At 35.5% G+C, this 26,971-nt stretch overlaps 1 protein-coding gene across 1 annotated transcript in view; it reads left to right on the top strand.

The window, feature by feature from the left end:
* CNTN5 (contactin 5) overlaps positions 1 to 26,971 on the top strand; it is a 238,480-nt gene that overhangs the window by 85,076 nt on the left and 126,433 nt on the right. Inside the window, exons 7-8 of the mRNA XM_069027648.1 lie at positions 9,025 to 9,127; positions 23,585 to 23,766. Of these exons, the coding sequence (XP_068883749.1) occupies positions 9,025 to 9,127; positions 23,585 to 23,766 (285 nt within the window). The remainder of the gene's footprint in view (positions 1 to 9,024; positions 9,128 to 23,584; positions 23,767 to 26,971) is intronic.

Here is a 26,971-nt window from a genome sequence, read left to right as displayed (position 1 = left end):
CAGGTTTCTGAATATCTTTTGTGACCCTGTCCTGGATGAATATCAAGCAATTGGAAAGGAGAAACAATTAACATTGGCCAGTGATGCCTAAAAGAAATCTGCCACGTATTTCCTTGCCAAGTTCAACACAATCTCATTCCCTGTAAAAACAAAATGGAACAAAAACCCCCATGGTAACTCTTTTGGTTTTCATTGACCTAGGCCTCCCAAGCAAGATGGTATGTTAACTCGTATAGTGAGTCCTTTTTTATCTTGATGTGTATGGCTGCTCAGAAAAATTATCTATATACCTAGTCAGTGAAAATGTTCAGGTTTTCATGTTTAGATACAACTATATATGCACAATCTTCACATTGGAATGTTGTATACAAGCCAATCAGATGTCCTCACTGTCTTGGGGTGAGCTTATGATGTGTATCCCATGTCGCTGCCTATGCCCAGAAATTGATTTTTGTGCCTTTCCATGCCTCTAAACTGAGCCTGAGAGGGGGAAGGAAAAACTGAGCAAAACTTTTTCAAAGCAGTTTTCAGCTTGTTCAAGGTCATGCAGAGATAGCAATTTTTTTTCCCATCTGCGGCAGGGAAGCGAGGAAGCACCCAGCTGGCTGCTCCCAGGCCAGTTTTAGGCCAGTTGTTCAGCTTCTTTTTCTCCAGAGAGAGACTGAGAGTTTAAATTTTTTTTCCCCTTCCCTGGAATTTCAGATTTTTCTCCCTTTTCCACTGGACTGCTTCAATATCAGAACACATTGGGAGAACTTTCCACTGGGCACAGAGGGCCTGGCCCTGGGCCAAGCCCCAGCTCCAAGGAGACCAAAGGGAGGACTCTAACACTTTCCCAGGTTTTTCCTCCACAGTGAGAGATTTCATTATTTAGCATTATTTTCCTTTTCCCGTGTGTTTGGTAAATAAATAGTTTTTATCTCTTTCACTTTCCTTTGAGGAAAATGTATTTTCCCCAAACCTGGCGGGGGAGTGGTGGTGACCTGCCTTCTCTCAGAGGATATATTTCTAAATTTGGCAAAACCAGCACACTCATTCATCTCTGAATGTCCAAATGGTGAAGTTTGGCTTCATCCAATACCAGATGTGCTGGATTTAGGAGGAGATCTTAGATGCCACTTTACAACTATGTGGTAAATGTGATGAAGTCTAGATTATTACTCAGTAAAGACTTTTCTATGTGGAAAAAGACTGCAGACTTGGTCATAGTTACTGCTCGACATCTTCAAACACAGATAAACAGAAATCTCTGCAGCTCAATATGTACGCTAGAAAATTTGGACTCTCATTTGAAGAACCAAATAATATACCACTCTTTCCCTCATTGCTTGTTCTGAGAGTATCTCATTGCTTATGTGTCTTTAGGGTTTGGACTCAGTTCCCTTTTTTCAGTCATAAAACACCTGCTTCCAAATGAAAATTAAGTTCTTTTAGTTGTTTTTGATGTTTAAGAGATGCAGAAAGCTTGTTTGTATGTATGACATACATACACGACACTTAATAGTTATAGATAAAAAGATATATTTCAAGATAGTCATACTATTTCTAGAAAGGGCTTTCTAGAACGAATTCAGAGTTCAGTGTAACTGATGAACTAGTGAAATCTGGATTTTAAAGTTGTAAGTGTAAAGTTATGTTTAAATTTTAGTTAAACGCTTTGTTTCTGCTAAATGTGACTTTCTTTTACATTTATTCCTCTATAATTAGAAACACATGAACATCTTATCCTCTAGTTGTAAACTAAAGAAGAGTTTATTCCTTTCTTGTGCTGTACTCATTATGATATTTTTTCCCAGACACCAAATTACTAATTTTTCTGTCATATTAGGATATATTCCAGTGAAGACCTCTTTCCATCCAGTGATATGCAACAGGATTTTCTCTCTAACATATGAAAACAATGCTGGCATTTTAGTATTAGTTCAGTTTAGTGTTTAGTCCAGTGCATTACAGAATGCAATTTCACATGAACATTTTCAGGGCTTCTCAAATGATAAATTTATAGCTCAAAACTTGGCTGAGAGACCTCTAAGTGGAAGAAATGCTGTGAACAGTTATCTAAAAACAACCATTCCCACAGTAAATTTTTAGGGACTTACAGCAGGTGCTGCTCCTTCCATTTAGAATAAGGTTAATAGCAGGTGAGTCAATAAATTCTTCCCATTGCATTTAAAATCTCTGCTGCAGACAGGATATAATGGTGGGTATCATCATTATACTTGAATTAATTCCATTTGTGCTGTCAATTTACTGTCATTGTAAATGTGTGTATTCAAGGCTCTCCCAAATAAATGTCTGGAGACATTTAATGGTGCAGGTCTTCAGGGAAAGTGGTGAATATTCATTTGCCACAAAAGGACCCACACCTTAGATAACCCTAGTTTTCACTGCAAATTATAGATAGGAGAAGGAATTATACATTAACATTCTGTAAGCAATTTCTTAGGCAAAATTTTCTTGGGTTTAGATACATATTCACACAACAGATCATCATTAAAATGTGGTAGGATACTCAACTTTTGATCTGTAAAATTGTTTAAAAATTCTTATTCAGCAGGATGAGTTCATCACTCCTCAATAGGTCTTCCAGAAATTGAGTGGAAGATCCAAACTAGTAAGAATCCCAAGCAAATTTGCTTTTAGAGCTCTATCCATGCTGTAAGAAAACCATGTTAACATTCCTACACCATGTGATTTAGATCAGGGACTTCTTCGTGCAAAGCTCTCAGATGAAAACTCTTAGTCACTGAGCTGGGAGGGGTTTATCATTTGTTAATAAAATAATGGCAAGTATCAATCCATGTCTAATCTTTCTCCTGGGTACAGGAAATATTTGGCTTTCATTTTATCCTTGGCATTCTGATGATATTTAGCCAGGAATCTTGTAAACTTTTCTATCTACTGTCTTAAATGCTTATCAGCCACTTATTCAAGTACCTCCCTGTAACCTGTTTCATGAAAAATTAGGCTCCAAAGGAGGCTGAAAAGCTGTTGCTGAAAGATTATGTAACAAAACCAAATCATTTAAGCTGAAAGAATTTAAGGAGATGTCATGTTCTGGGAGATGCAAGAGGGTGGTTAATATTTGGAATATTAATGAAACAATCATTAGCCTCTACACAGCTGGAGTAAAAGGATGTGTCATGATTTCTCAGCAGTCTGATTTTTTTTGCCCCCATGAAGGAAAAATTTCTTATTGTGTGGATACTGTCATGCTGTCTTGGTTTTTCCACACTCAGCATCTGAGGTTTTATAAATCATGGATTGGCAGGCTAAACGAAGAGGTAGAGCAGTCCTTTCCAAAGTGATAATGTCTGAAATTCTGTCTGTAGCCCTTTCCCTTATTCTTATCTGAAAAGCAGAAACTGATCTTGCTTCTTTATTCCATTCTCCATTTCCATTAAATGACCCATAGTGGAAAATGTAAAGAGTTTCAGCTGTAGTAATATCTGTAAATGTTTGAAATTTTATTACATCTATTCCTGTGGTATGTAAGCACCTCAAACTCAATATTTATCACATTGTTATGTCATGTCTATTTTTTTTCACAGAAAAATGAAATGCAGACATTGTAGTTTAGGGTACGTAAGACACTGAGTAGCAGAGTGTAGAACTCAAGTCACAGATTTGCAGCAAATTTGGAAGAAAACCTTTTTAAATGAAAACCCTTATTAAAAGTTAACCTGATTTTCTGAATACTTTTTTTTGCACCTGGGTTGAAGAATAATTACTTTTTGATAACTGCATCATTGTAAAAAATATCTGAAAGAGAGCTCTCTTCTATAAATATTGAGATCTCTTTCTGGCCAGGTGACTAACAAGCCATTGATTCTAACAAGGTCAAACTGTGCTTTATCCTGGGATATGCTCAATCATTTGAATCAGTGTCTTCTTTGGTAATCAGAGACAGAAAAAAAGGCTTATTGGCTTTTAAATCTTCCCCAGTAAAGAAGACCCTGCCTGAAAGGGCAGAGGCCCTAACACTGGAAAATTTAAGGTGGAATGATGTATTTCAGAGTAAAGCCGAGGGATAAGATTTACTTAAACAGACAGGAAAGTTTGGTTTTTAGACTCTTTTCTAATCCCACACCAGATTTCAAGGTATGGTAAACTAGATTTATTTTGAAGATATATATTTCATATCAATCACAAATTTATCACTTTCATACCGATATCCGTATTCAGAAGAAAGACACAGCTTGTGATGCAGGGAGTAAACTTAGTTAGCCTAAAAAATAGTGAACAATTGGGGTCAGGTCTTGAAAGGTAAAGGATTTTCAGAAAGGAGGTACTGTCACGGGAAGGCAGAGCACAGCAGCATTGAGAATGGCATCCCACTGCTATGCAGTGCTCAGACCATGTGAGCTCTGTGATTTGTTAGCCACTTGAAAATCATATATTATGTTTTTATTCTGTGCTGATCAATTTTATTTATTGTTGTACTTCATCTTTGATAACTGGATATAAAAAATGACTGAGAGGATTTTTTATGGCCTTAGCCAAACCTCTGTAAGAGAGTCATGTATATAAGCCTGAGAGAGATTGATTCCAGTGCATGTAACTCAAAGCCTCAATATTTCTTAAAAGTTCAGGCTCTTTTTAGCATCTAATACAAATGAACAAAACTCTTTATGAAAATGCAGGTTGTGGTTGTTTTGCCATCACTGACTCATTGTGACCAAAACAGAAGCTGGAAAGCTAAAGAGCCTAGAGGCACCACAGCCATAGCAAAGCAATTATAGAGTAATATGGGAAGGTAAGGCCTTAATAATTCCCTTAATATCTTTGCAACTGTAATGGCCTTCATGGTCTCAAAGATCATAAATAATAAGGATGAAAAATATCCCTCTGCAATAATAGACTTTTGTTTCCTAATTTTCATAGGGACACCAAGCAATTGCTCAGTAATTTTTATACATTTCCTGCCAGTTGCTGCAGGCATGTCGCTTGCTAAGATGGCAATAACCCAGAAGAACAGGACATGGTACAAAGCATCAGTAGATCAGCATTTCATTAAGAATATGAAATGATGGCATGACATGCAAAGAGCATTCAGTACGTGTACAGATTGCACTTACCAAAGGGAGTTAATGTAAGTTTAAAAACATAAGATCTGAAAGATATTATTGTCCCTCAGATGGGTACAGATGTACTGTATTATTTTAAAAGCAAGAATAATTTAATCCTATTTTAAATTCGTTTTTTTTTTCAGGGCTAAAAAAGCAAATGTTAAACACTGTAAGACAACTCAACACAATTATTTTCCAGAACAAAGTCTTACCCAAAAGCAAAAACACCCCAGTTTTGACTTCATTGAAGCACAAAACCTGTCAATGAGTGTGAACAGTCAGCAGATGCCAGAGATTTAAATGGAACATCTTAGGAATATAAGTCTCCATCATAAAACCTAAGTGAATTATTTTCAGCAGTGTTCGCTACAATGTAACTTAGGAAGTCCCCCTGTCAGGGCTGAAGTTCTTGTAATTGAAGTTTAAATGGAAGAAATTTTAGAAGAAATATTGTCACTACAAATACTAACAAACCCCCAAGGCCCACCTTCTGTATGGAAGGAAGCAGGATGTACTATTTTCCTTCACTGAGCCTCAGGACTAGAAGGAAGGTAGGTAGAAAAGGTGGGGGTTTTCTTCAAAAAAGGGACTCCTAAGAACATCTGAGGAATGACAGACCACTAGATCTTACTTCTGTGTCAAGTTTGTTGATAGAAAATACATAAAAAAATATGATCATTAGGACTGTATTTAGCACATCATCATACAGTAGTCTTACCACACAGTCATATACCAAGGACACAGCTTTCAATCAGGGAAGTCGTGCTTCTGTCTGTAGATAACTTTCCTGAAGAGCCAGAGAGAATATGAATAGGAACGGTCAAGCTGCTTTCATTACACATAGCTCTTTACAGGGTCATCCGTCAAAGGCTGTCTAAAAAACAAAATTCTTAAAGGGGCTGAAATAGAGCCCCATTTTCAATTAAAAATGCATTAGAGAAAATCCACCTATTGTAGGAGTATCTAAACAGTTTGGAGAACTGGGAGATTGTCAGTGAAGACTGTTCCGGAACTTCACCATTCAACACATAATTTATCTGGAAATAAAATGAACAGAGAAGTAGAGAAGATTGCTGGTATAGAATTATTCAGAATTTTTAAAGTTAAAACTAACCCTGAAGAACTGCAAAAGGATATTACAATAATGGAAATAGAGTGTCTAGGCAATAAATAGTGTCACCACCAACAAATTTAAAAATACCTAAAATATAATACCTTTATTAGATATTATCAGTAAAGAGATTAAGGTGCCACTGTGTATGAACATCAGCTCAAGTACAAAACAGCAAATAGAACTGAACTTCGTGGAAAGCAATAAGGAACAAACAAAAAATTTCCAAGGAAAATAAAGGTGTGATAAATAGATCTACATCTTCATTATTGCTGTTCTCATCATCACATCTCAAAGTGATAGAATGGAACTTGAAGCAGTGCCACATGGGCACTAGGAATGTTTATTAAAGATTCCTTGTAAGGAAGGATTAATGATCTGGAGTTTTTCAGTCTGTAAAAGATATATTTAAAAGGAGGTATTATACATATCCTGTAAACCCATGTAATTGTTTAACTGAGATGAATCAGAAATTAGTATTCATAATCATAAAAAAATTTCAGAAGACAATAAAAAACAGTTACACAAGGAGTGTAACTAAATTATAAAATTTATTGATGTGTTACAAGCCAGTGGGAATACATTTTTGTGACATATTATACTAGCAGACATTTCAGTCTGGGCTAGAGGAAAATTTTAATTGACTACCATTTTTTGATAGCCTGGTTTTATTTTAATATCCAGGACATACATTTTTTTTTTTCTATAAAAATAAAAGGTTCATAGAGCAATATCAAAATACTAATTTAGTTATGTCTTGCAGGAAATGGGTCAGTATTGCTGGCATATATAATGCTTTCAGGATTATGTTTTTTAAAAATAAGTCTGCTACCTATAAAGCCACATAATTTATAGAATCACATTATTTGAAATTAAAGCATTTTATGCTTTCTCCTTCTGTCATTTGATTCACTTATCAGACACATTTAGATTTTTTAACTAGTCTTAAGCCCCTAGTGAAATGTTCAAATGCATATATGCTCAGACTTCCTCCCAGAACCAAGCTTCAGGAGCCTGTGTACAGTGGGAAAATGAGAGCACAGCCCCACTGGAAACTCCTGAGCCCCATAAGGAACATTTGAAGGACTAGGAATATGTGTTTTACAATTTCAGCCTTATGTTTTGTTTTATGCTCTAATAGGTCGTGGGTTGTTTTTCCACCCATCTGCCAGCTGGTCTTCTCTCAGCTGTAAATCTCATACTTCTCTACTTCCACATTTCTTCTTACACTCATTTCTTTTCTTTCTTGCATAAGAAATCTCTTTTCTCTCCTTCCTTAACATTTCTTGTTCCTATTTGCTTGCTTTAGATTTTTTTTGAGAATCTTCACTGATTTTTATAGATTTAGATTAGACTTGTCTTGTTGTTACTTTTTCAACAAGTCAGATTTTATTCAGTTTTACTCATCTAAAAATCTGAAAAAGTCTTACTTTGTTAAATATAGCTTTTTGTTACAATTTCCTACCCCTGTAGCCCAACTTCCATCTAACCAAACACAGCTGTTAGAGTCATATTCTTCTCCTGCCATGCTGGATTATGATATTTCCTCCAAGTGGCATCAAATACAAATGTCTCACCTCACCTTATAAAACATACCTCCGTTTCCCTACTGATTTCCCATTTCCTAAGGTCTTGTGATTCTCCAAAGCTATCAATCACTCTACAGCAAATCCGAGATAACTCTATTTATTTCCATTTTTATATTTTCCCATTCCTGAATGCTCTCCCATTTCCTGGAATGTTATCTTGCTGTACTTAAAGTGTTGTCCTGAAAAAAAGAATCATCTCCCAAATTAAAAGTCTCACTGAAAATGACATAGCTGAGTTTTGCATGTTTACGTATCTGTGTTTATATCTGTGTGCACAAATGCTCCTACACAATTTGAGGATTTTTCACTGGGCTTAGGAGGTCCTGAGTCAAACACAGCATGATATGTTGATTTTTTTTTTTCATAATTGTCACTGTACTGGTAAACAAAGATTTGGTCTATGAAAATTCTCACTCTTCTATTGATTTCCCACTTTAATCTTTGAAAATTTTAATATTAACCCAAGTTTGAAAAAATAAATCCTTTTTTTAAGCTCACTGTTCTGCTGCTGGTAAACTATAGAGCATTTTAGTGTATATATATGTATACTAGACCTGAGCACAGCATATCAGATCAAACAAGGCGATCTCCATTAATTACCAGCTTTACTACTGGGCAGATTCAAAAAGCAAGCCACAGGTCTTTCTGTGATAATGGAAAACTGATGATATTTTATGACGGCCGGGTTGGGGTCTGTGGCTCAGGCCCAGGCAGCCGTGCCCGCTGCAGAGAGAGCGACCCACAAGGGACAGTCTGCCAGAGGTCTGCGGCCGTCCCTCGGCCGCCAGGGATGCCTCTGCAGAAAGGCTGCCTGTCTCACAGGCTGTCAGCCCTTCAGTGATTCAGCAAGAGTGATTTCAGCTCTTGTTCTGCGAGGCAAACCCCAGGCTGGACCAGGAGGAGAGACGAGAGGCTCGTAGAGCAGTTCCACGTGAGGCAGCTTTATTAGCCCGCACCCCGCGAAGGGGAGGCCAGGGACGAGCTCTCCAGTCTCACAAGGGCAGAGGGCTAGATCTTATAGGGGTACAGGGGTGGGTGTGAGAGGGTAGAAGCCAATGGGTTACAAGGAATCTACATAGGGTCTCCCAGAGGATCATGGTTCTTGTTTTCTCTCACCCTAGTAAAAAAGTTCTGCCTTTTCCAAGGGGATTCTACTGGGAGGTTATGCAATCTCCTTATCAGCAGGCCTCCCTCCAGGGCAGGGACTGTGCATACCCCACAACATTTCATATTTTAAACATTCTTTATTTTCCAGGTGTGATGGGAGAATATGAACCAAAAATTGAAGTCCATTTTCCTTACACAGTTACAGCTGCAAGAGGAACTACTGTAAGGATGGAGTGTTTTGCACTTGGAAAGTAAGTACAGATTCTTTCATAATTAGACACCATTGTTTATTAAGATGAGACATGCCTCATTTGTGGTTTCATTATTTTGCTGGATTTTGTTTTTACAGACAGTGCTTACTGCACTCTCAAAATAACCAGTTGACTAAGTAGCTAATTATGAACTCCCTGCCCAGCCATTTCTGTGGTCAGGAATTCAGTCAAGTTAAAAGACTCTGTCAAAATGAAAAGTAAACAAAAATAGGAAAGGTTTTTTAACTGAAATTTTATCAGACTCACACCCATTTGTTCACTGGGATACTATAAACCGGTAAATTAGAGTTTGTTCTGTCAAAATGTCATATTTTGAGAATAAACAAACATTAGTAGAGTTTTTTCCCCTCCCCCATGTGCATAATTTATACATGAAGCTATGAACAGAATATCTTAATCATGTCCTAAGTCACTTTGTGGCAGTGCCTACTCTCTACTTGACGTAATAGCACTAGTACAGAATGGATGTTTACTATTTATGTCAAGGTGTTTTTAGATGTTTGTTGATAAGAGAGTTTAGGGAGAGAAAGGTGTGAGAAACTGAACCTATTACTTCTACACAGTATTCAGATTACAGAATATAGGATGAAATTGATAACATTTCAGTTTGGTTGTGGTGGTTACTATTAACTACTCAAGTTACTATTATGATTCTTCCCAAGAAAAAGGTTGGGAAGGTTAGTATACAGCTAGACAGAACTGACAGTCAATTGTAGTGACTAAAGGAAATTCTTTCTTCTTCACATATATGCTGCTAAAAACAGATGTTCCTTCAGTGATGTTTCCCTAGAGACATATAAAAATTATATCAGGTAGGGTTCTTTCCAAGATACCTCATCAAATTCTGTGTGGTGTGTTGAAAAAAAATGTCACTGTATTGAATTCTTTTCAGTTCCTTTTCATAACAGTGTTCCTTTTGGACATCTTGCCCCTAGTCTCCAAAGTTATGCTGCTAAATATCATATATACTGCTTGCTTTTATAGTTCATGGCTTATCAAGACACATACAAGTTTCTTACAGCCTGGCCTTGATTAAAAATAAGGGAAGGATTTGTCTTTGTAAGTCCTTTGGAGGAGCTCCATAAAAGAGTTAGTCTGAGAAATACTGTATCTTACACACCAGTTCTTCTAACTTATTTACCTAAGGAGGAACAAAACATAAGAGGTTAGGAGTTTTAAGACAATAGTCTGTTTTCCTGAGGATCGTTCCTCCAGCTTGCTCGGCAGGTCTGGTTTTCCAGAGTAACTTTTCAAAGCCTGTCTCTATTACCTGAGAGGGCTTTTTAAATGTTTTTATAGTCCTTCTGACCTTCATGTGTCACTGGTCACTGGATTTTTTCTGTTCAGATTTTTCTCTTAACAGTTCCTAATTACTGACTGGATGATATATGTCTGAAACTTACTCCCTTCTTGCTGGTTTTTCATGTTTGACCAATATTGAGATGCTCTCAGTGTGCAGGTCAACAGAAAGTATACAAAAATAATTAAAGATAAATTCTGACAAAGTTTTTCAGTTGTATCTATTTAGGTTCAGTGAAGTCAATGAAGAAACAGGACAGAGCCAAACTAGTCCAAACAAAAGCTGGGAGACCATAGGCGACATAGAGGGAGCCATTAGTGACTGCAGCTTTTGCAAATTCATTCCCAAGAAAAAAGTAAGAAGTAGTTTAGAAAACAAATGTGAGGCAAGAACTTTTGTAGGGCAAAACACAATTCTTATGTTTTATATAGTAAAGACAAGGAAAGAGGTACATGACAGAGGACAGAAGACCAATAAATGGAGATGCTGAATAAATAAAATGAGATGCTGAAATAAATGAGTAAAAGGGCTATTCTGCAGAGGCTGATGGCTCCAGGCTCTCTCCTGTCAGAGACACTGTCAAGTCAATAGTTGGCAATGAGGCCCTTTTAGACTCTTGGCTATGGCTGAAGCATATTACTTCTTATTTTCCTCATTTTGCTGCAATTAAATTGCAGTTGCTGACAGATTACAAGTCAACCTTCCAGTGAAAAGGAGGTATGACACACATTGTCCTTTGCAACCATCACTGTAAGGCAAGAAACGGAGCTTCTGATACCTTCCATCTTCACCACCATGAGATTCAGTAAACTCTCAAAAAGATTCAATCATTTTCAAAAATGAAGGTGAAATTAACAGGAAAGTTTTTGATTAGGTTATTTCCTCCTTTTTATTTAGTGTTAACCTTTAATAAACAAAAAATGAAAACCACCTGAATGGTCAAGGAATTTAAGGTTATCTAATAAGATACTTGACCCCATTTGCTGCTATTGTAATGGGCAGGTATTTTTACCATGCAGATTCCTTATCTTTTCCCAGCCATTAATGCTCAATCAAATCAGCTCAGCTGAAATTGCTTTCAACCTGATATGGTAATAATTACATGAATGACATTTCAGGCACCATTTGAAACCTGGAGGCTGAGGTGAGAAGTAGAAATGCATCAAATTTCCTATTCATTTTCATAATTTTCATTTTTTTCCCCCTGTTTCTTATTCCTGATGCCTTGTTACAGGGATTTTTGCTTGTTACATTGCCATGGGTCCCATTTACTAAACTGAATCAACAACTAATTTGTTCCTTTTTTATTTAGTATTTTGAAACTTGATATTTTGAGTTCTTATTGTAAATAACACAGGGGTTATTACAATCTCAAAACCAACATGCTGCTGGTTTTCTCATGCTCTAATTTAGCTGTCTGAAACACTCTGCTCTCTCCACTGTAATTGCAAGAATGACAGACGTTCCAATGAGATTTCCTGAAGTAGGCATTTGGCAAATATTCCAGGAAGAGCCTAGTCTTTAGTTACAGATTAATCATTTATTAACAGTGTTTATTTAGAACTGCCCGTCACTATGGCTGAAAGAATTAAATAAATTGAAACTCTGCAGCTTTTGTCTTCAAACAAAAGTCAAATATCTTGATTGCTTGACAGAGAAAAATTCTCTGAGAAGGATTTTATTCTGACCCAAGCACTATGTAGCTGGTTCAGTTACAAGTGAAAATATTATGTTATTGATGTCACTTACAAATAGACTTTGTAGTTGCTAAAGAATTCAAAGTAATGCAAGAGTGAAATATCTCAAGATTATCTTATTTATACTAGATAATATTGCTTATGATGAGCATCAGTCATTGGCTAAGAAACCACTGCATAAATCAAGGATTTACTGCTGAGGTTTAACAGAAGACATGACAAACAGAGGAACCAAATAAAATTTACCACATATATATCAGAGTGGGCATTTTGCAGTTAGTGATGTTTTGTGCTGGATATATATGCTGGCCCAAGGTTGCTTTTATAGACATATTCACTGCCACATCTACACATCTACCTACACATCTACCTTATGTTTCAGTTACATGTATCTTTCATATATGTACTTATATATAACATACGGATATGTTTTCTGCCACCCATTTAATTATGCAATTTCTATTAGAAATACTTGAATTTTTGTTTGTTCCTTAACATAACATGGGCTCATATTTTTTTAAAAAAGTGCTAAAAAAACCACTGGCAATAACAGTGTATTAACATATTCTATTTATTTAAACTTTTCACAAGAACAGAAATACATCATTTTAATTTGCAGAATTGCTGCATCCTGATTAGTATTTACATTAAACATTGTTAAAATAATCAAATAACTGAAAAGAAAAAGAGAAGAAAAATCTGAATGGAAGATTTCAAAACATCTACATTAATAAAAATAATTCTAATCAGCAGTATGTTAATGTTGGCTTCTGAGCAACACAGTTTTCACTCCTTGTGTCTTCTCTTATTCAAAAAGACAAGCTAATTTTTATGTAAAACTAACAAATGAGCTAATGGGTAATGAGGTTTCTGTTTGTAGTCCAGATAATCCTGATTTTCTATGCTCATTTAAGTATCAGACCTTAGACATCTTACGTAAATCAGGAAGACAGATCATGACCTTGTTCTTCAGATAAGATCTGGAGAAGATTTCGTTTTCCTAGCTGACACTTTTGCACAAATTTCAGCATTCCTGGTTTTCCTGCTCCAGAAATGCAATTTCTCAGATACTGCCTTCTGTGACAGCAGGTTGCCATTTTAATGTTCTCTCAAATATTACTGACTTTTTTTCCAAGAATACCTAGAGGCAACTGGTCCATTCTTTAATTTCTTTTTTTCATGTACTTTATTCAAAGAAATAATTCTGATGGTCTCATTTAGCTCCCTGTTAGAAAGAGATGAAATTAATGCTGTTGATATGCAAAAGAACTCTAAATTCCATGCCCACTATATGACATATTCATTATTGAATCACATCAGTGACAGCCATCCAAGCATCCTTCAGCACTTCCTGGCTTTGGAGAACACTTGTGTCATAAGTAATTTTAACAATATTATCTTAAATACAGGACTTAAAAGCAGGCACAGATGGAAATATAAAGTTTTTTTAAAAGCTTGAAAATGAACAAGTTTTCATAGTTTGAGCAATGATACAGGGCTGGTTTGTCCAAGTGGCATGAAAAGCTGTTAAGTTCCTGCCCTCTTCCATGAGCCCAAACCCTTGGCCTCAGAGGAAAGCAAGAAAAATGCAAGTGTAAGAAACATATCTTTCTTTTTTTAACTTTATTATTCTTCCTGGCATATAACTCTAAGTTGTCTTCTTGTTTCCATTTCAAATAATTCTACTCTCACACAGGTTTTTTAATTTTAAATTGCGTATCATGCACACACCCTTTCTGACCCTCACACTCCAGCCTTTTCCTTAGTGCATTTTTGTTTGTGCATTACACCAGAATTCTATTCTATTTTCCATATAAAAGTCACATTTCATTGGTTTTCTGGCTCTAGTCAGAAAGAAAAAAAATAGAATTTGTATTATGATAGTGCCAGCAGCCAATTTTGAGTGAGTAATCATATTTTATTCCTCATTAAAACAAATTACAGGATGTGGACTATTGCAGAATTGTAGATTACCAGAGTTTTCAATCTTTGCTTTTAAAATAAGGGCCATGTAGACTGCCAAAGGACTGTTTACCTAAAAAAAAAAAAAAAAAGTTTTACGTATCCATTTTTTTGTATTATGGTTATTTTTTAACCACATAGATCAAAACATAGATATTTGAATCAAAAGAATCAATAGAGAATAGTGCTGACAGAATTTTTTTCTTATGACCTATTTGCTTGTTTTTCTGTATTTTTGAGAGACTATTTTATGCTTATGTTTTTTCTGTACAATAATAATATGCACGTGATAGACCAACCTTCTTTTTAAATGCTAGGTTATTTCACTTTGGTAATGTCAAAACTATGTTTTTGTTTTGAAATATACTTAGTTAATGGTAAGAATAAATTAATAATATTTACATTCTTTTATTAGTGAATTATGATGAGGCTCTTTTGATAGACATATTGGTCATGTTGTCATATTTAATGTTTCCTTAATAATACTACTGTTAACTTTCTTCGGAAGAGATTTATAGCTCAGTTGTAAACATTCATCCAATTCGTAGTATGGCTTGCAAGAACTCAGCTGGTAGTCCATTTAAAAATCTTGCTTTCGAAATGAAATAAAATAAAAAGGTGAAGCTACACATGTTTAAGTCACACAAGTTAATGAAATTTAGTGACTTAATCTAAGAAATTTTCAAAATGTTCTCTTGAAACAATGAACTCTGAATCAATTCAGATTAATAAATATCTCAAAGTTTTAAATCTGTTAAATATAGTATTTCTTGTTACCTTCTTTGCCTGGTTTTCTTTTATCAGACATTCCTAATTGATCTTCAAGCTTTTATTAAAATGCTATTATTTGTTTTATGTCACTACCTATATTTTCATTACAGACTACGTACTTGTTGTGGATGCACCATCCTGGAAGTGTTTAAGGCCAGGTTGGATGGGGCTCTGAGCAACCTGATCTAAAGGAAGGTGTCTCTGTCCATGTCAGTGGGGCTGGAACTCAATAATCTTTGCTTCCTTCCAACTCAAACCATTCTTTTAATCTATGTAGAGAGAACTTACTAAATATTTTTCAATATGGATAAATAAAAGCAATGTGTTTGGATAAGTGAATATAATACCTAAGCAAAGATCAGAGTGGCCAAATAAAAAATCTTTGTGGTCTGGTGAAGAACATTTGACTGTAACTGTGGAGAATTGCATGAAGTTTCTGAAGAAGTTATTTTTGCTAGTGTGGGTCATTAAGCCAATGACACAGAGTAATGGCTGTGAAGCAGGTTTCTAGATAGTACAAATCGTTTTGCAGGTGTAAAAAGACGGACTTTGCAAGTCCACATTTTAAAGGGCTGTTTCTAGTAAATAATGTAATGATGAAGAGAACAGTTTCAGAAAAGAAAGTTAAAGGCACCCAGGAATGCATCTTTGGTCAGAGGTTTCATAGTACCTGATTCCTTTCTTTTCTTCCTCTGCCACATAATCATATGTGATTTTTGCCAGGAACAAGAAGTTCACAAACAATAATTTTATAATGAGTCACAGAGATCTAGGTTGCACGCTTCTCTATCTAGCACATGCAGTTATCCATCTGGTCTCTCCACACAGGGGAATAGAAGATTCTAGCATTGCACCATTGTTTCCTAACTTCAAAGGACTAACCTCAACCCTCTCTCCTTTTCATATCTGTAAAATGCAGCTTTTTACTTTCAGACCACCAGTTAAAACAATGAACCAAGTCTTCCATATATGTCTCTCTGACTTCTATCCTCTTGTTGGCTTATCTTGGCAAATCCAGTATTACCTAGTGGTCTTGAATGTTTCCGAACAGGTCTTCCAAGATTCTTCCTCCAGACCTGGCAGGAGGCATCTCCTGTTAAAAACTGTCAAGAGAACCAGACAAGATGTTCCTGTAACCCTACCCCTTCCCAGTAATCTAGTGTCAAAAAAGGTCTCATGAGGATTTCTGTTCTGGGATCAGACTCTTTTCTAACCTAAGTCTTCTTATTATCAACATGAATCCACATCCTGCTTCAGCCCTGGTGTTATGCTAAAGAGTAGCAGAGATAATGCACTGGTGGTATTTCAGAACCAGCTTAAAGTTAACCTCTGTTACTCCACTATACTGAAAGCCAGGGGCATTGACATGAGTGAATGGTCAAGCCAGCAAGCAGCAGATGAGTATTATTTGGTATAGACATGGGAATAGAGCATAATTTTCACTGGTATGTGTATATACATATATATATATATGTATAAATATATATATAAAATTCAAATATTCAATATTTTTCCTACATATAGGAGAGTTACTGTGAGAACAATGTATGCTAGTAAATTAGTAGATGTTCACAGGTAGTAATTTGCCTCTACCATCAAGACCAAGTTTCAGCATGATGTTGCATTTTTCATCTACAGGTCACAGAGACATGAATTGTCTGTTTTCTCTTTTTTAAACAGAGAAACCATGCCATAGAATATTAGTCTGATTTAATTATTTGCCCAAAATGAAACTGCACAATCAATACAAAAACTGATATCGAAATACCTGTTTCTAAGTTCCATAGGACAAAATATCATGTTACTCCATGTCCCTACACACCAGTTCTCACTACAGGAAAAATTTTATGTTACTCCTATCAGATGCCAAAGTTGGAAGGTGTGGAAGCCACTTTTAAAGTTTACCAATAAAAAACAATTGCAACAGGGAAATGAACACTCTCTGCAGAACATCTGTCAGTGTTATAAGTAAGGATGTCCTTTCCCCTCAAGACAAACTTGTGATGAGAGAGAGGAACCTTTTTAAAGATGAGCATGACATCTTCAAGCTGAGTTTGTTTATATGACACAAATAGATCCAGGATTCCCTTTTAGCACATATTGTTTATATCAAATAAATATTTCTAAGAGTTCATCAATGTCAAGTTAGTTTTATTTCATGCTCAATAAGTATTTATGTTATAAGGTGGTAGAGCCAGATTGGATTTTGTTCCTGGTTTTCAGGCTGGATTTATTTCTGTCTTCTTTTAAGTGGACTTGTTCTTGAATAGACTTTATAATACTGTAACAAATATTGCAGTCATCCATAGCAATGTAATAAAGATCCTTTGGTAAATCTCAAGTAGCACTCCCAGGCCTCATTCTGCCTCACTCTAAATCTAAAAAATTAGATTTGATTGCTTTTACCATATAACATAAGGAAAGTGGGGAAAAAATCCTACCAAACTGCAAGTCCCCATCAGTAGAACGTCATTCTTGAAGAAGCAATATTACCAATCCCTTCCCTTTCTCTCTCAGAACCATCAAAGAAAATTTATAAATGTTACTAGAAACTGTGTTCAGTAATTTGCACAGCCTTGCTTTAGGTTTAAAAATGGAGAAGCATTTTTTTGCATTCCAAACTTACTATCCAGAAGCATATACTTAGGCTTTCTCTCTGTGTCAGAGTCTGAGAGGATCAGAAGGAAACAAATTCTAGCATTTGTCGAGAGTAGGTCACCAGAGTTACCACTGTTGTGTTTCTCTTCAGAATTTCCCACAAAGTAAATGCATATTATACTATGGCACAAAAGCTATCTTGCACTCTCCAGACACACTGGATTTGTGCTTACATTTGCATTATGATTGATGGTATTTCATGATATTTGGGATTTCTGGACTCATTGTAACTAGTCTTCTAGCTCTCCTGGACCTCTGCACATACGCTGGCCATATCTGTACAGCAGAGTTAGGAATTCCTAGATTAATGTGCCAGCTACAGAAATTCTGCCTGGACAACGTCTGGAACAGGGAAAAATGACACAAATTTTCAATTATAAAATAGCTTTAACACAAGACAAATAAACACAGTTCTATTGTAGTACTGTGGCCCTGAGGATCTGTATGAACACTTGCCAAACACGTGTCATCATTTCAAACAAATTTTCTTCTCCAAAGCATTTTTCTCTAACTTAAAATCATGGATTCTTCATAAATTATCCCCTATACTAACACAGCGGACATCATATATGTCTTTTGCTTTTCAAGATTTTTCAGATTGTCTTCTCAACAGCCTTGATCAAGTCACAGGCTGGTGATAATTTGCCTGCTGTTATGTCTTTAATACCTTCTAGAAGAATGTCCACTTCAGAATGGCCCCAGCCACGTGCTGAGGTAGGGTGTGATACAGAGACTAGAAAAAATGGTTACTGGATGGTTGAGGAAAAAACAGACCTTATTTCCATCATTTTTTAAACAGACATGATAGCTTAATACCTCCTCAATCCCACCATAAAAATAGCATCTACTATACTATGACGACAGAAATATAACATGAAATTTTGCAGTGAGGACAACACTGAATACATAGGAGGAGATGTTCAGCTCTTTTGTATTAAATTTTTACCTATGCTGTTGTGATTTCATCAAGAGTAAACACCCCTACCTAACTTTTAAATGCAAACACAGAAGGTTGTGGAATAACTTTTCCTCTTTGCTCACTAGTTGTCAAACCAACACCTTGCCTATTGTGGTTCTTCTGTTATCATTTGATTACACCTTAATCAGGTGACTCCTTTGTTCATGATTAACTCAAATTTAAGAATGTTGAAAAAAAATTAAATCACCAAAATTGTCAGTTATATCATCTAACTCAGGATATTGGACAGCTACATTATCTAAGTTTAGGTATCAAATAGTTAAGTGCCAAGATTGAGACAGCAGTTTAGGCTCTGATCAGTGAGTAAAGAGAAACTCTGGAGTATAATTCAGTGTGAATAATGAACCATTATAGATAATGAATCATCTTTATACACGGCACAATTTTAGATTCTAGAGATGCTCTAACGTGCCATAATTTAAAGTGTGAAGAAAATGTGGAGCTGGATATACAGCCAAGCAAGCACTGTCCTTGCTCTGTGCCATAAAGAACAAGCTAGCAGTGGTGGGAAAGCACACCAAAATTAATAGATGACACTCATATATGCAGCAGACTTTTTTAGCACAATCATAGATGTCTCTTGAAGTGACTTGCAGACCTGGACTTGTTCCTGAACACTGGCGTCAAGCTCATCACTATTTGCTTCTATTCTCTTTAAATTTTTAAATCACCATACTCACTGCTGCTATATTTCATGAGTCCTAAGTATCTTTTAATAACCAAATGAAAGGAAAAGTGGTTATCATGTCTCATAAAACTCTGAACAGATTTATATTGGACATTCTAAAGGTAGATGTGAATGGTTGATGGGCATTCCTGGAAAGCATCTGACAGAGAGAATTTCATTGTAGTCCTCAACATTTTAATCCTCATAATTATGCTATAATAATTAGAAGATATTAAGCACAGATGCAAAACAGGAAGGCATAAGAAAATAAAGTCTCCATAGGTATGCAGAGCTTTTCAAGACGTATTATGATGTGAACCTGTGGGTTTGAAGGCACAGCTCAGAACGGTGATGCATGGTAAAGAAAAATGGTGTGGAGAGGAATTGAAATTACAGTAGAAGATAAAATGTTTCAAAATATCACATCAATATGTACCAACCAAATATAGAAAAAGTAATCTATGCATTCCTATTTAAAACATTCTTGAAATACTAGGAGCTCAGATCCATGGAAAAGGTATTTTAAAATTCAAACATTACTCTTATTTCTCCCTCATCCCTTTCCCAAAATAAATATGTGCTTTAGGAATGTAATGAAATTCTCCCACATATGAAATTAAAAGAAAGAAGAATTGCTTCCAATTTTTTAAAACATTTTTATTTCTGTATTTTATTGAAACTTGTGAAGAATCCCAAATAATATACTGCTGAAAACTGACTCTTATAATCTCTTGTAAATGCAAAGGTAAAATTATAACTCGTATTTTCTTCAAATTCAAAGCGTACAAGCCCACAGTAATATCTATCACACTCACCAGAGACCACTTAGAGTTTTTATTTCAATTTAGATTAATGACAAGTTTAATGATAGTATTTATGAATTCAAGTAGGGTTTTTCTTGGTGATACTAAGGTTTACCAGTAGTATTCAGAAGATTTTTATCCAAAAGTGAGGAGAAATCTTGTCTTTGAACTCAACTGAAGCTCAAATCAATTTAGTTACAGGAGTTGAATGTGGACAGGGTTACAATAACCAAGGAAACTCTGTTCCCATAAATGTCTGCTGAGACCAAAATCAAAATGGATTATAATGGTGATAAGATTCAATAATTATGGCTATTACATTAAATTCATATTAATTCTAGAAATACTTCTGCAGTTGCTCTGTTTTTCAAAAAGCTGTCATTTAAAAATGGATCATTTAAAAAGATGAAAAGTGTGCATATGTTAGTTAGCTTTTATGGTGGATTTTATGAGTTTTCTAGAACACACAATTCTTTCACATCCTCACTCATGTTTCATTTCATTCTCACAGAAGTCACAGAGGAGAAATCAGTATAGATATATTTTTATATCAGATGTAAAATTCATGCATCACTTGTAAGTTATGCAAGGAAAATAAGCGTCATTAAACAGAACCACGAGTTGTCTGCAAATACTGATTTGTAATATGGGAGTACTTTCCTTTGAAATCATTAAATCTGCCCAGCTAAAGAAACTTTATCTCCTTGAAAAATTCCACTTACTACCTTATACTGATGAAGAAATGAGTTGTTTTAAAATATGCTTCCTAATGACCCAGACAACCAATTTCCTCTGTGTTTGCCATGTTATACACATTTGCTTGCTGCAGGAAACACAAAAGCAATTTTTAAAAAATTAGCTAAATACAATTTAAAGGAAATTTTCCAAGTACAAGAATTTCAGAATAATCTCATAGCAGCTAAATGAAACAATTTTTATGGTTTATAAGCTCTTGACTCTTTCTCAGAAGTGCACACTACCAAAAAAATTCCTTTTACCAATTCTATTCATCAGAACCTGTTTTCCTCCACGACAATAGAGAAAAAGCATTTTTGTCACTGATTTTAGTGGAAGCAGGGCTGAAGGCAAATTAACCATCAATGGGTAGCAAACATGACACCCTTACGGTGCCAAATCTGCACTATTTCAGTCTTAAAGCAGAAGCTGCTGAGTACTATTACACTGTACCAACATAAAGAGTTCCTGCATGGACCTGTGTTCTGATTAATAATGGTCAATGAAACCCTTATCTGCCCATGGTGGCTGTTTTGAAGACAGCAATCATGACATAATTATATGCCTATAAGAAGAAGACAAGCATACAAGGACTTAACCCTTAAAGCTGAATGCAAAACAGAAAACTTGCAAAATTCTCCACAAGTCATTCAAGAAAGAGTCTAAATTTAAATATCAGAATGAAGTGTGCGATTAGAAATTAAATACGAGAGCTGATGAAGGGGGGGGAAGGAAACTAAGATTGTTATTTGTACTACATCTGATATATAGATATAGCTGTTAAAGTATAGCAAATCAAAATATGTAGCTAAGGATGTGAAAGGAATAGCATAACTAGTGGAGCTAAGACAGAAAGTTTTATTAGTGCCTCAGAAAGAAATATCCTATTTATCCTTAACATTTAAAACTCAACGTATTGAAGTACTTGAATCAGATAGGAATGGGAAGTTCTTTTAATCTTCTAACTGAAAATTATGTTAAATAACTTCTAATAGGAAACAAACTTCGTAAATTAGAACCATACAAGCTGCAGAAGAGTCCTCAAACCAACCCTACAGGACACCAATATTTGAAATCAATCATCAAGAAAATAATTTAAGGTTAAAAATGAGAAAGCTATGCAGCTTCTACGGTGACAGAGGGGAAAAATAAACCAAACAGGTCTTTTGAGCTATGATCCACACACATCACATGATCCACAAATGTCTGTAAAAAGAAAAATATATGCATAATGGGAGTACTGGAAAGAAAAGAGATCAACCTGTTTTGTTTAGCAAGGAGAAACAAAGAAATGTTTCATACATGTATTTCTTCTCTGGGGGACACTGATAAAAGATCATTTTGCAAGGATAGCAAGATATTGTAGGGAGCATGTCTCAGAGGTGAATGCACACACACTCACAATAAAGTTCATTTCATCAGGTTAATTAATCAGTGCAGCAAACTGATAAGGGAAATAATGATTTTCTCTTTCTGGTATATTAAAAATGAATTCCATATTGGACTATATGTGGTTTTGTAAGGAATGATGTTAATAGGCTCAATGAAACTCAGTGATATGTGACACTCAGGAGTTAAAATTAGACAAATCTTCTGATAATCAACTACAAGTTTGGGAATTGTCTTAATCTCTAGAAAGCACTAGAATTTGGAGCATCTTGTCTGCAAGCTTGAGTACAACTGCAGTAACTCACAGCCTGATTCTATCTGGTTGAAGAATAACCAGAACTTGGTTGTCATATACTTATTTTTTGTGTCTCAAACTGGATACCCTGAAATTCTGAGGGAAAGGTGATACTCTTAATGAAACTTCATACACTTACAGCAAGTGAAAGTCAGCAAATCATGACTGAAATTCATAGCATTTTTGAATTTAAACTAAATGAATTCGAATTTGAATTTTAACTATTATGAAGTACTTTTCCTCATCTAAACTGCCACAAGATTTTGCGTTTATATCTAAGCTTAGACTTGAAATAAATACAAAATATGTTTTTCAAAAAGTTCCATTTTCTGTTATAGTGTCCTCCAAGCTTCTTGTGGAGTACCTGAAGCAGTCTGGTTTTCAGCTCACAATCAAGTTTTTTATCAACAGTTCTCTATTTTTCTTTTTTTTCCCTCTTAAATGTCTGTCATATTTAGAAAAATGTATGTCTGTATCATAAGACCCATTGGGTGCACAATGTCTGATGAGTGTTTGGGCTAAAAAGAAAATTTTATGAGTGCAAACATTATCTAATCCATTCCTTCCCTGGGTATGATTGCAAATGACCCTTCTGCTTCCACAAGCCAAGAGTGTAATGCTGTGAGACAGAAACAGCAGTGCCATTAATATGTCTTCTTACACAACCAGTTTTGCAACTTGAAGAATATTGTAAGAAAAACTCTCCAGACCTTTGGTCATATTAATTTATCCAAGAAAGAGTGGTATTGAAATTTCCCACCTAGATAGATGTTTTTACTGACTGATCTGCACTGCAGTATTATTGCAGGAAAATTGGGGTATGTTAGAATTTGCTAAATCCACCCAAGTTTTGAAGTTGTTATTTTCTTTCACCTATCGAGTGGAAGCATTCAGGAGTAAAACATAGAGTGCTAAAGTAACTCTAGAGAGTGATTTCAAGTGATTTACTTGATCTCAATAAAAACAGCCTCCCTTGTGGATGAAAGAGACACATTCCATGTAGCAATCCATTTATCAAGGATTCCCTATAGAAAGTGAGGTATATCAACCATTATACGAACGTTAATTGTGATTACATTTTATTGCTACTTAGATTATTAACTGTTTAAACTACCAGATAACAGAATCTATATTCTCAATAGTCAAAGAGTGTTAACATAAATTTTACTAAATATTTCAGCCCTGTTCCAACAATCTCTTGGAGGAAAGTTAATGGTCATAATCCAAGTAAAGCCCGCCTGAGAAAATCCCAAGCTGTGCTTGAAATACCAAATGTGCAGCTAGAGGACTCAGGAATGTATGAATGTAAGGCTGAAAACTCTCGTGGAAGAAATGTCTTCAGAGGACAGCTACAAGTATACAGTAAGTGTAACTACACATAATATTATCCTGAAATGCTTTGTCCATGCTTAAGGCTTTGATTACATGTGAAGCATTCTAAGGTTCAGTAAAAACAAGATACCTTGATATATTGAGTATACCCCATATACCAACAATAGTATTAAATTAAATATTTTTATTCCTTAGTATTGCATTAAAGTCTGAAACATAAATAATGTTGTCTCCTTCGAAGAACTGACTTAAATACAATTCCATATGGGATTTGCTTTGTTTCATTTTCTAATTAAAGAGTATAGCTGTAATTTTAAAAGTCTATGTCTTTTACACCTGACATAACAATGACATGCAACCTAAACATGAAATATCTATCAGAAAATAATGTTAGAGATGTTTTAGGATTATTATCATACTTTTATTAACATTTTACCTATGCCATACTTGTGTACACTTTGTCATGGTCATTTTACTGGAGTGAGAGCTGAAGAAGGGTTTGTTTTTTGCAGAAAATTCTCAATTTTCAATTTTCAATCGCATGCACGATTTCCAAAAGTTCTGATTTTCACAAAATGTTCAACATTTTCTGTCTAAGACTCAAAAAAAAGTTTTTGAGTGACCATGAAAGTAAAACTGAGTCATGCTTCACATTGAAAAGAAAAAAGGAACCCCAAAAATGAAAATATTTTTAAAACCCCATGAATCCTGTATTATACTGTTGCTGCATTCTAGAGTCTAGAAACAAAAGCCTGTGTAATACTTACCATGAATACTTACAAGTCCAAGTTTGACATATATCACATGTAAGCTTGAGTCCCACTACTTTTAATCAATTAAAGCTACACTACTTTCTATCATTCCATGAACCCTAAACCTTAAATACTTAGCAGGAAAGGTCTGCTTCAGGAGGTTATGCAACAAATCTTTCAAACTGAATTGTTTTCTGTCTTCTAACATCACAGCCAGTTGAATTCCAAATGCTACAGTTTAGATAGATCCTCAAGTTGGTGGATTTGTGTAAGAAGGAGTTTCTCCTCTTAATCAATTTTCTTTTTCTTTTCCTGATTTCAGCCCATGGCTCCTAACGCCTTCTCCCCATTACTAACTATACAGAATTCTCTGCCTTTGTTACACACTTTCATTAAATAACTATAGACTGGCATCCTATATTTCATTTATTTTCCACATATGTAAATATTTTCAGGTCCATAATCAATTTTTCTGTCTCATCTGACTTTCCAATGTCTTTATCTTAACTCAGTTGATTTTAGTGACTACCAGCATATCTCTGGATCATGCTTCTTTCCTTGCTTTCCATTCTCATCCATCTAGAGCCCAGGGCAGGGTTTTGTCTTTGAATTTTTTTATATGCTGGAAAAATTATGTGATGGTTAAGACAACAGTCTGCACATTTAATTTCAGATTTGTCATCTTGCACTTGCAGCAAAGGTTTTCTAATACTTTTGCTGAAAACGGCAATCAAAGCCCAGCAATGACTCTATGCCTACTACTTTGCCAATACCCCACTGATATTTCTCAAACTCTTACTATCATTTACTCCCATGAAAATATACCAGCTCCTGCAAGGCACCTGAGGGCCAGGGGAATTTAGCAGCTGGTCTTTTTCTACAAATTTTCTTAAAATGTTAGAAATGAAAAAAAATTAATTTGAGTTATAAGGTATATCCCAGCTCATACACTTCCTAACTGTTTTCTAGAGCTGTGAAACTACTAGATGCCGAAGCAGTTTATAAAGGTGTTATAATTATCTCTGCTTCCCTCTTTCAGAGTTAAAAGAATATAAAATGTTCTCTTCAAGAGAGAAACTAAGATGCTATAAAATGAAATGATTTCTTCAAGAGCACCATGCAGATCTTCAGCATAAAATGACAGCAGATATGATGTAGTGTTCTACACAATTCTTCATCTCTCATTGGCCTTTTGCTTTGAGCAGAAATAAAGACGGTACCCCATGGAAAATATTTACAAAGTTATTTTTTTCCTGTTCTGTTTAGATAGAAATATGAATTTTTCATTCTTCACCATTGTCTAAACTATATTTTTAGAGTCTCTGCCTTTATGGGATAGAGCACAATTTTAGCTCATTGGTGTTTTTTGCAATAATATTACAACAACTTCTTTAACATTTAAGGAAGAGAGTTCACTTCATACTGTCTCATTCCTCTATTAACAGATATGTGAGACTACTATATTAAGTTTCACCTATATGCATTTGCAGGCAGCAAGGTCTGAAAAGGTTACAGAGGGCTTTCAGATGGGCAATACCAGCAGTGACCTCCAATATAGCAGGACAAGAAGAACAGACTTTACTAGCCCCCTACAAGTGCCTTTCCTTGGCCTCAAGATAAAATAGTCCCTATGGAGCCACCCACAGCCTTCAATGCTCCTGAAGAAAACACTAGTGTCTCACTGACCTGCAAACCTTGGCAACTCTTTCCAGAGGTGCTGAGAGGGTTTGTGTAAGAAGGTATTTACCAGCACAACATTTAGCCAAGTGTTACTTCACAAAGTTCTCAGCTTCCTTTACTGACAGGTGATGTTGCAGGATTTGGGGGCATTATCTGAAATGGCCTCTTCTGCTGTACCTTTTGTTCATCACAACTGTCAACATGAATTATTTACTTGTAGGCTCAGTCTTTTCACTGACATCTTATTCCTCCAGGTGACAACGATTACTTTGGCTCAGAAATTCAGGTGTAGGCCATCATTCTTCACCAGGGGTTTCTTGTAAAATTTCAGAGCAGTCTGTAGGACCAGCTGTGTCATACCGCAGCCTCACAATTTACATATCTCTGTAGGAACTCACTCGCTGTCTGTTTGAATCTTCTTCATTCTGTCAGTTGCATCTGATCTGGGTCACCACAGAATATTTTGGAGAAAGCCCAGGACACTCAGTCTGCCTGTCTAGTCACATTTAATCACAGACTAGTGATTTTTCATTTCTTACCTGCTGCTACAATCCAGATACACCATGACTGCCTGATGCAGCTGACAATTCGAATGTTGTTCAGAAAGTGCTGTTTTGGATGCTGACAACTTCACATAATTGTAGTCTCAGCATTTAGCAGAAATTCAGTTGTAGGCATTAAAAATATCATTTTTAAAATGCCAGACATCCTCTTCTGCATTGCAACTTATTTTGAGAGGTGTGATTTTCCCCCAAGTGATCTCCTCATCCTGTAAGTTTCTGTGAATTTTTATTCAAGCTCAA

The sequence above is a fragment of the Aphelocoma coerulescens genome, chromosome 1 (genome assembly GCF_041296385.1).
Source record: "Aphelocoma coerulescens isolate FSJ_1873_10779 chromosome 1, UR_Acoe_1.0, whole genome shotgun sequence".
Taxonomy (NCBI): Eukaryota; Metazoa; Chordata; class Aves; order Passeriformes; family Corvidae; genus Aphelocoma; species Aphelocoma coerulescens.
The sequence above is the reverse complement of the archived record's forward strand: the minus strand, read 5'-3'. Positions and strand labels throughout refer to the sequence as shown.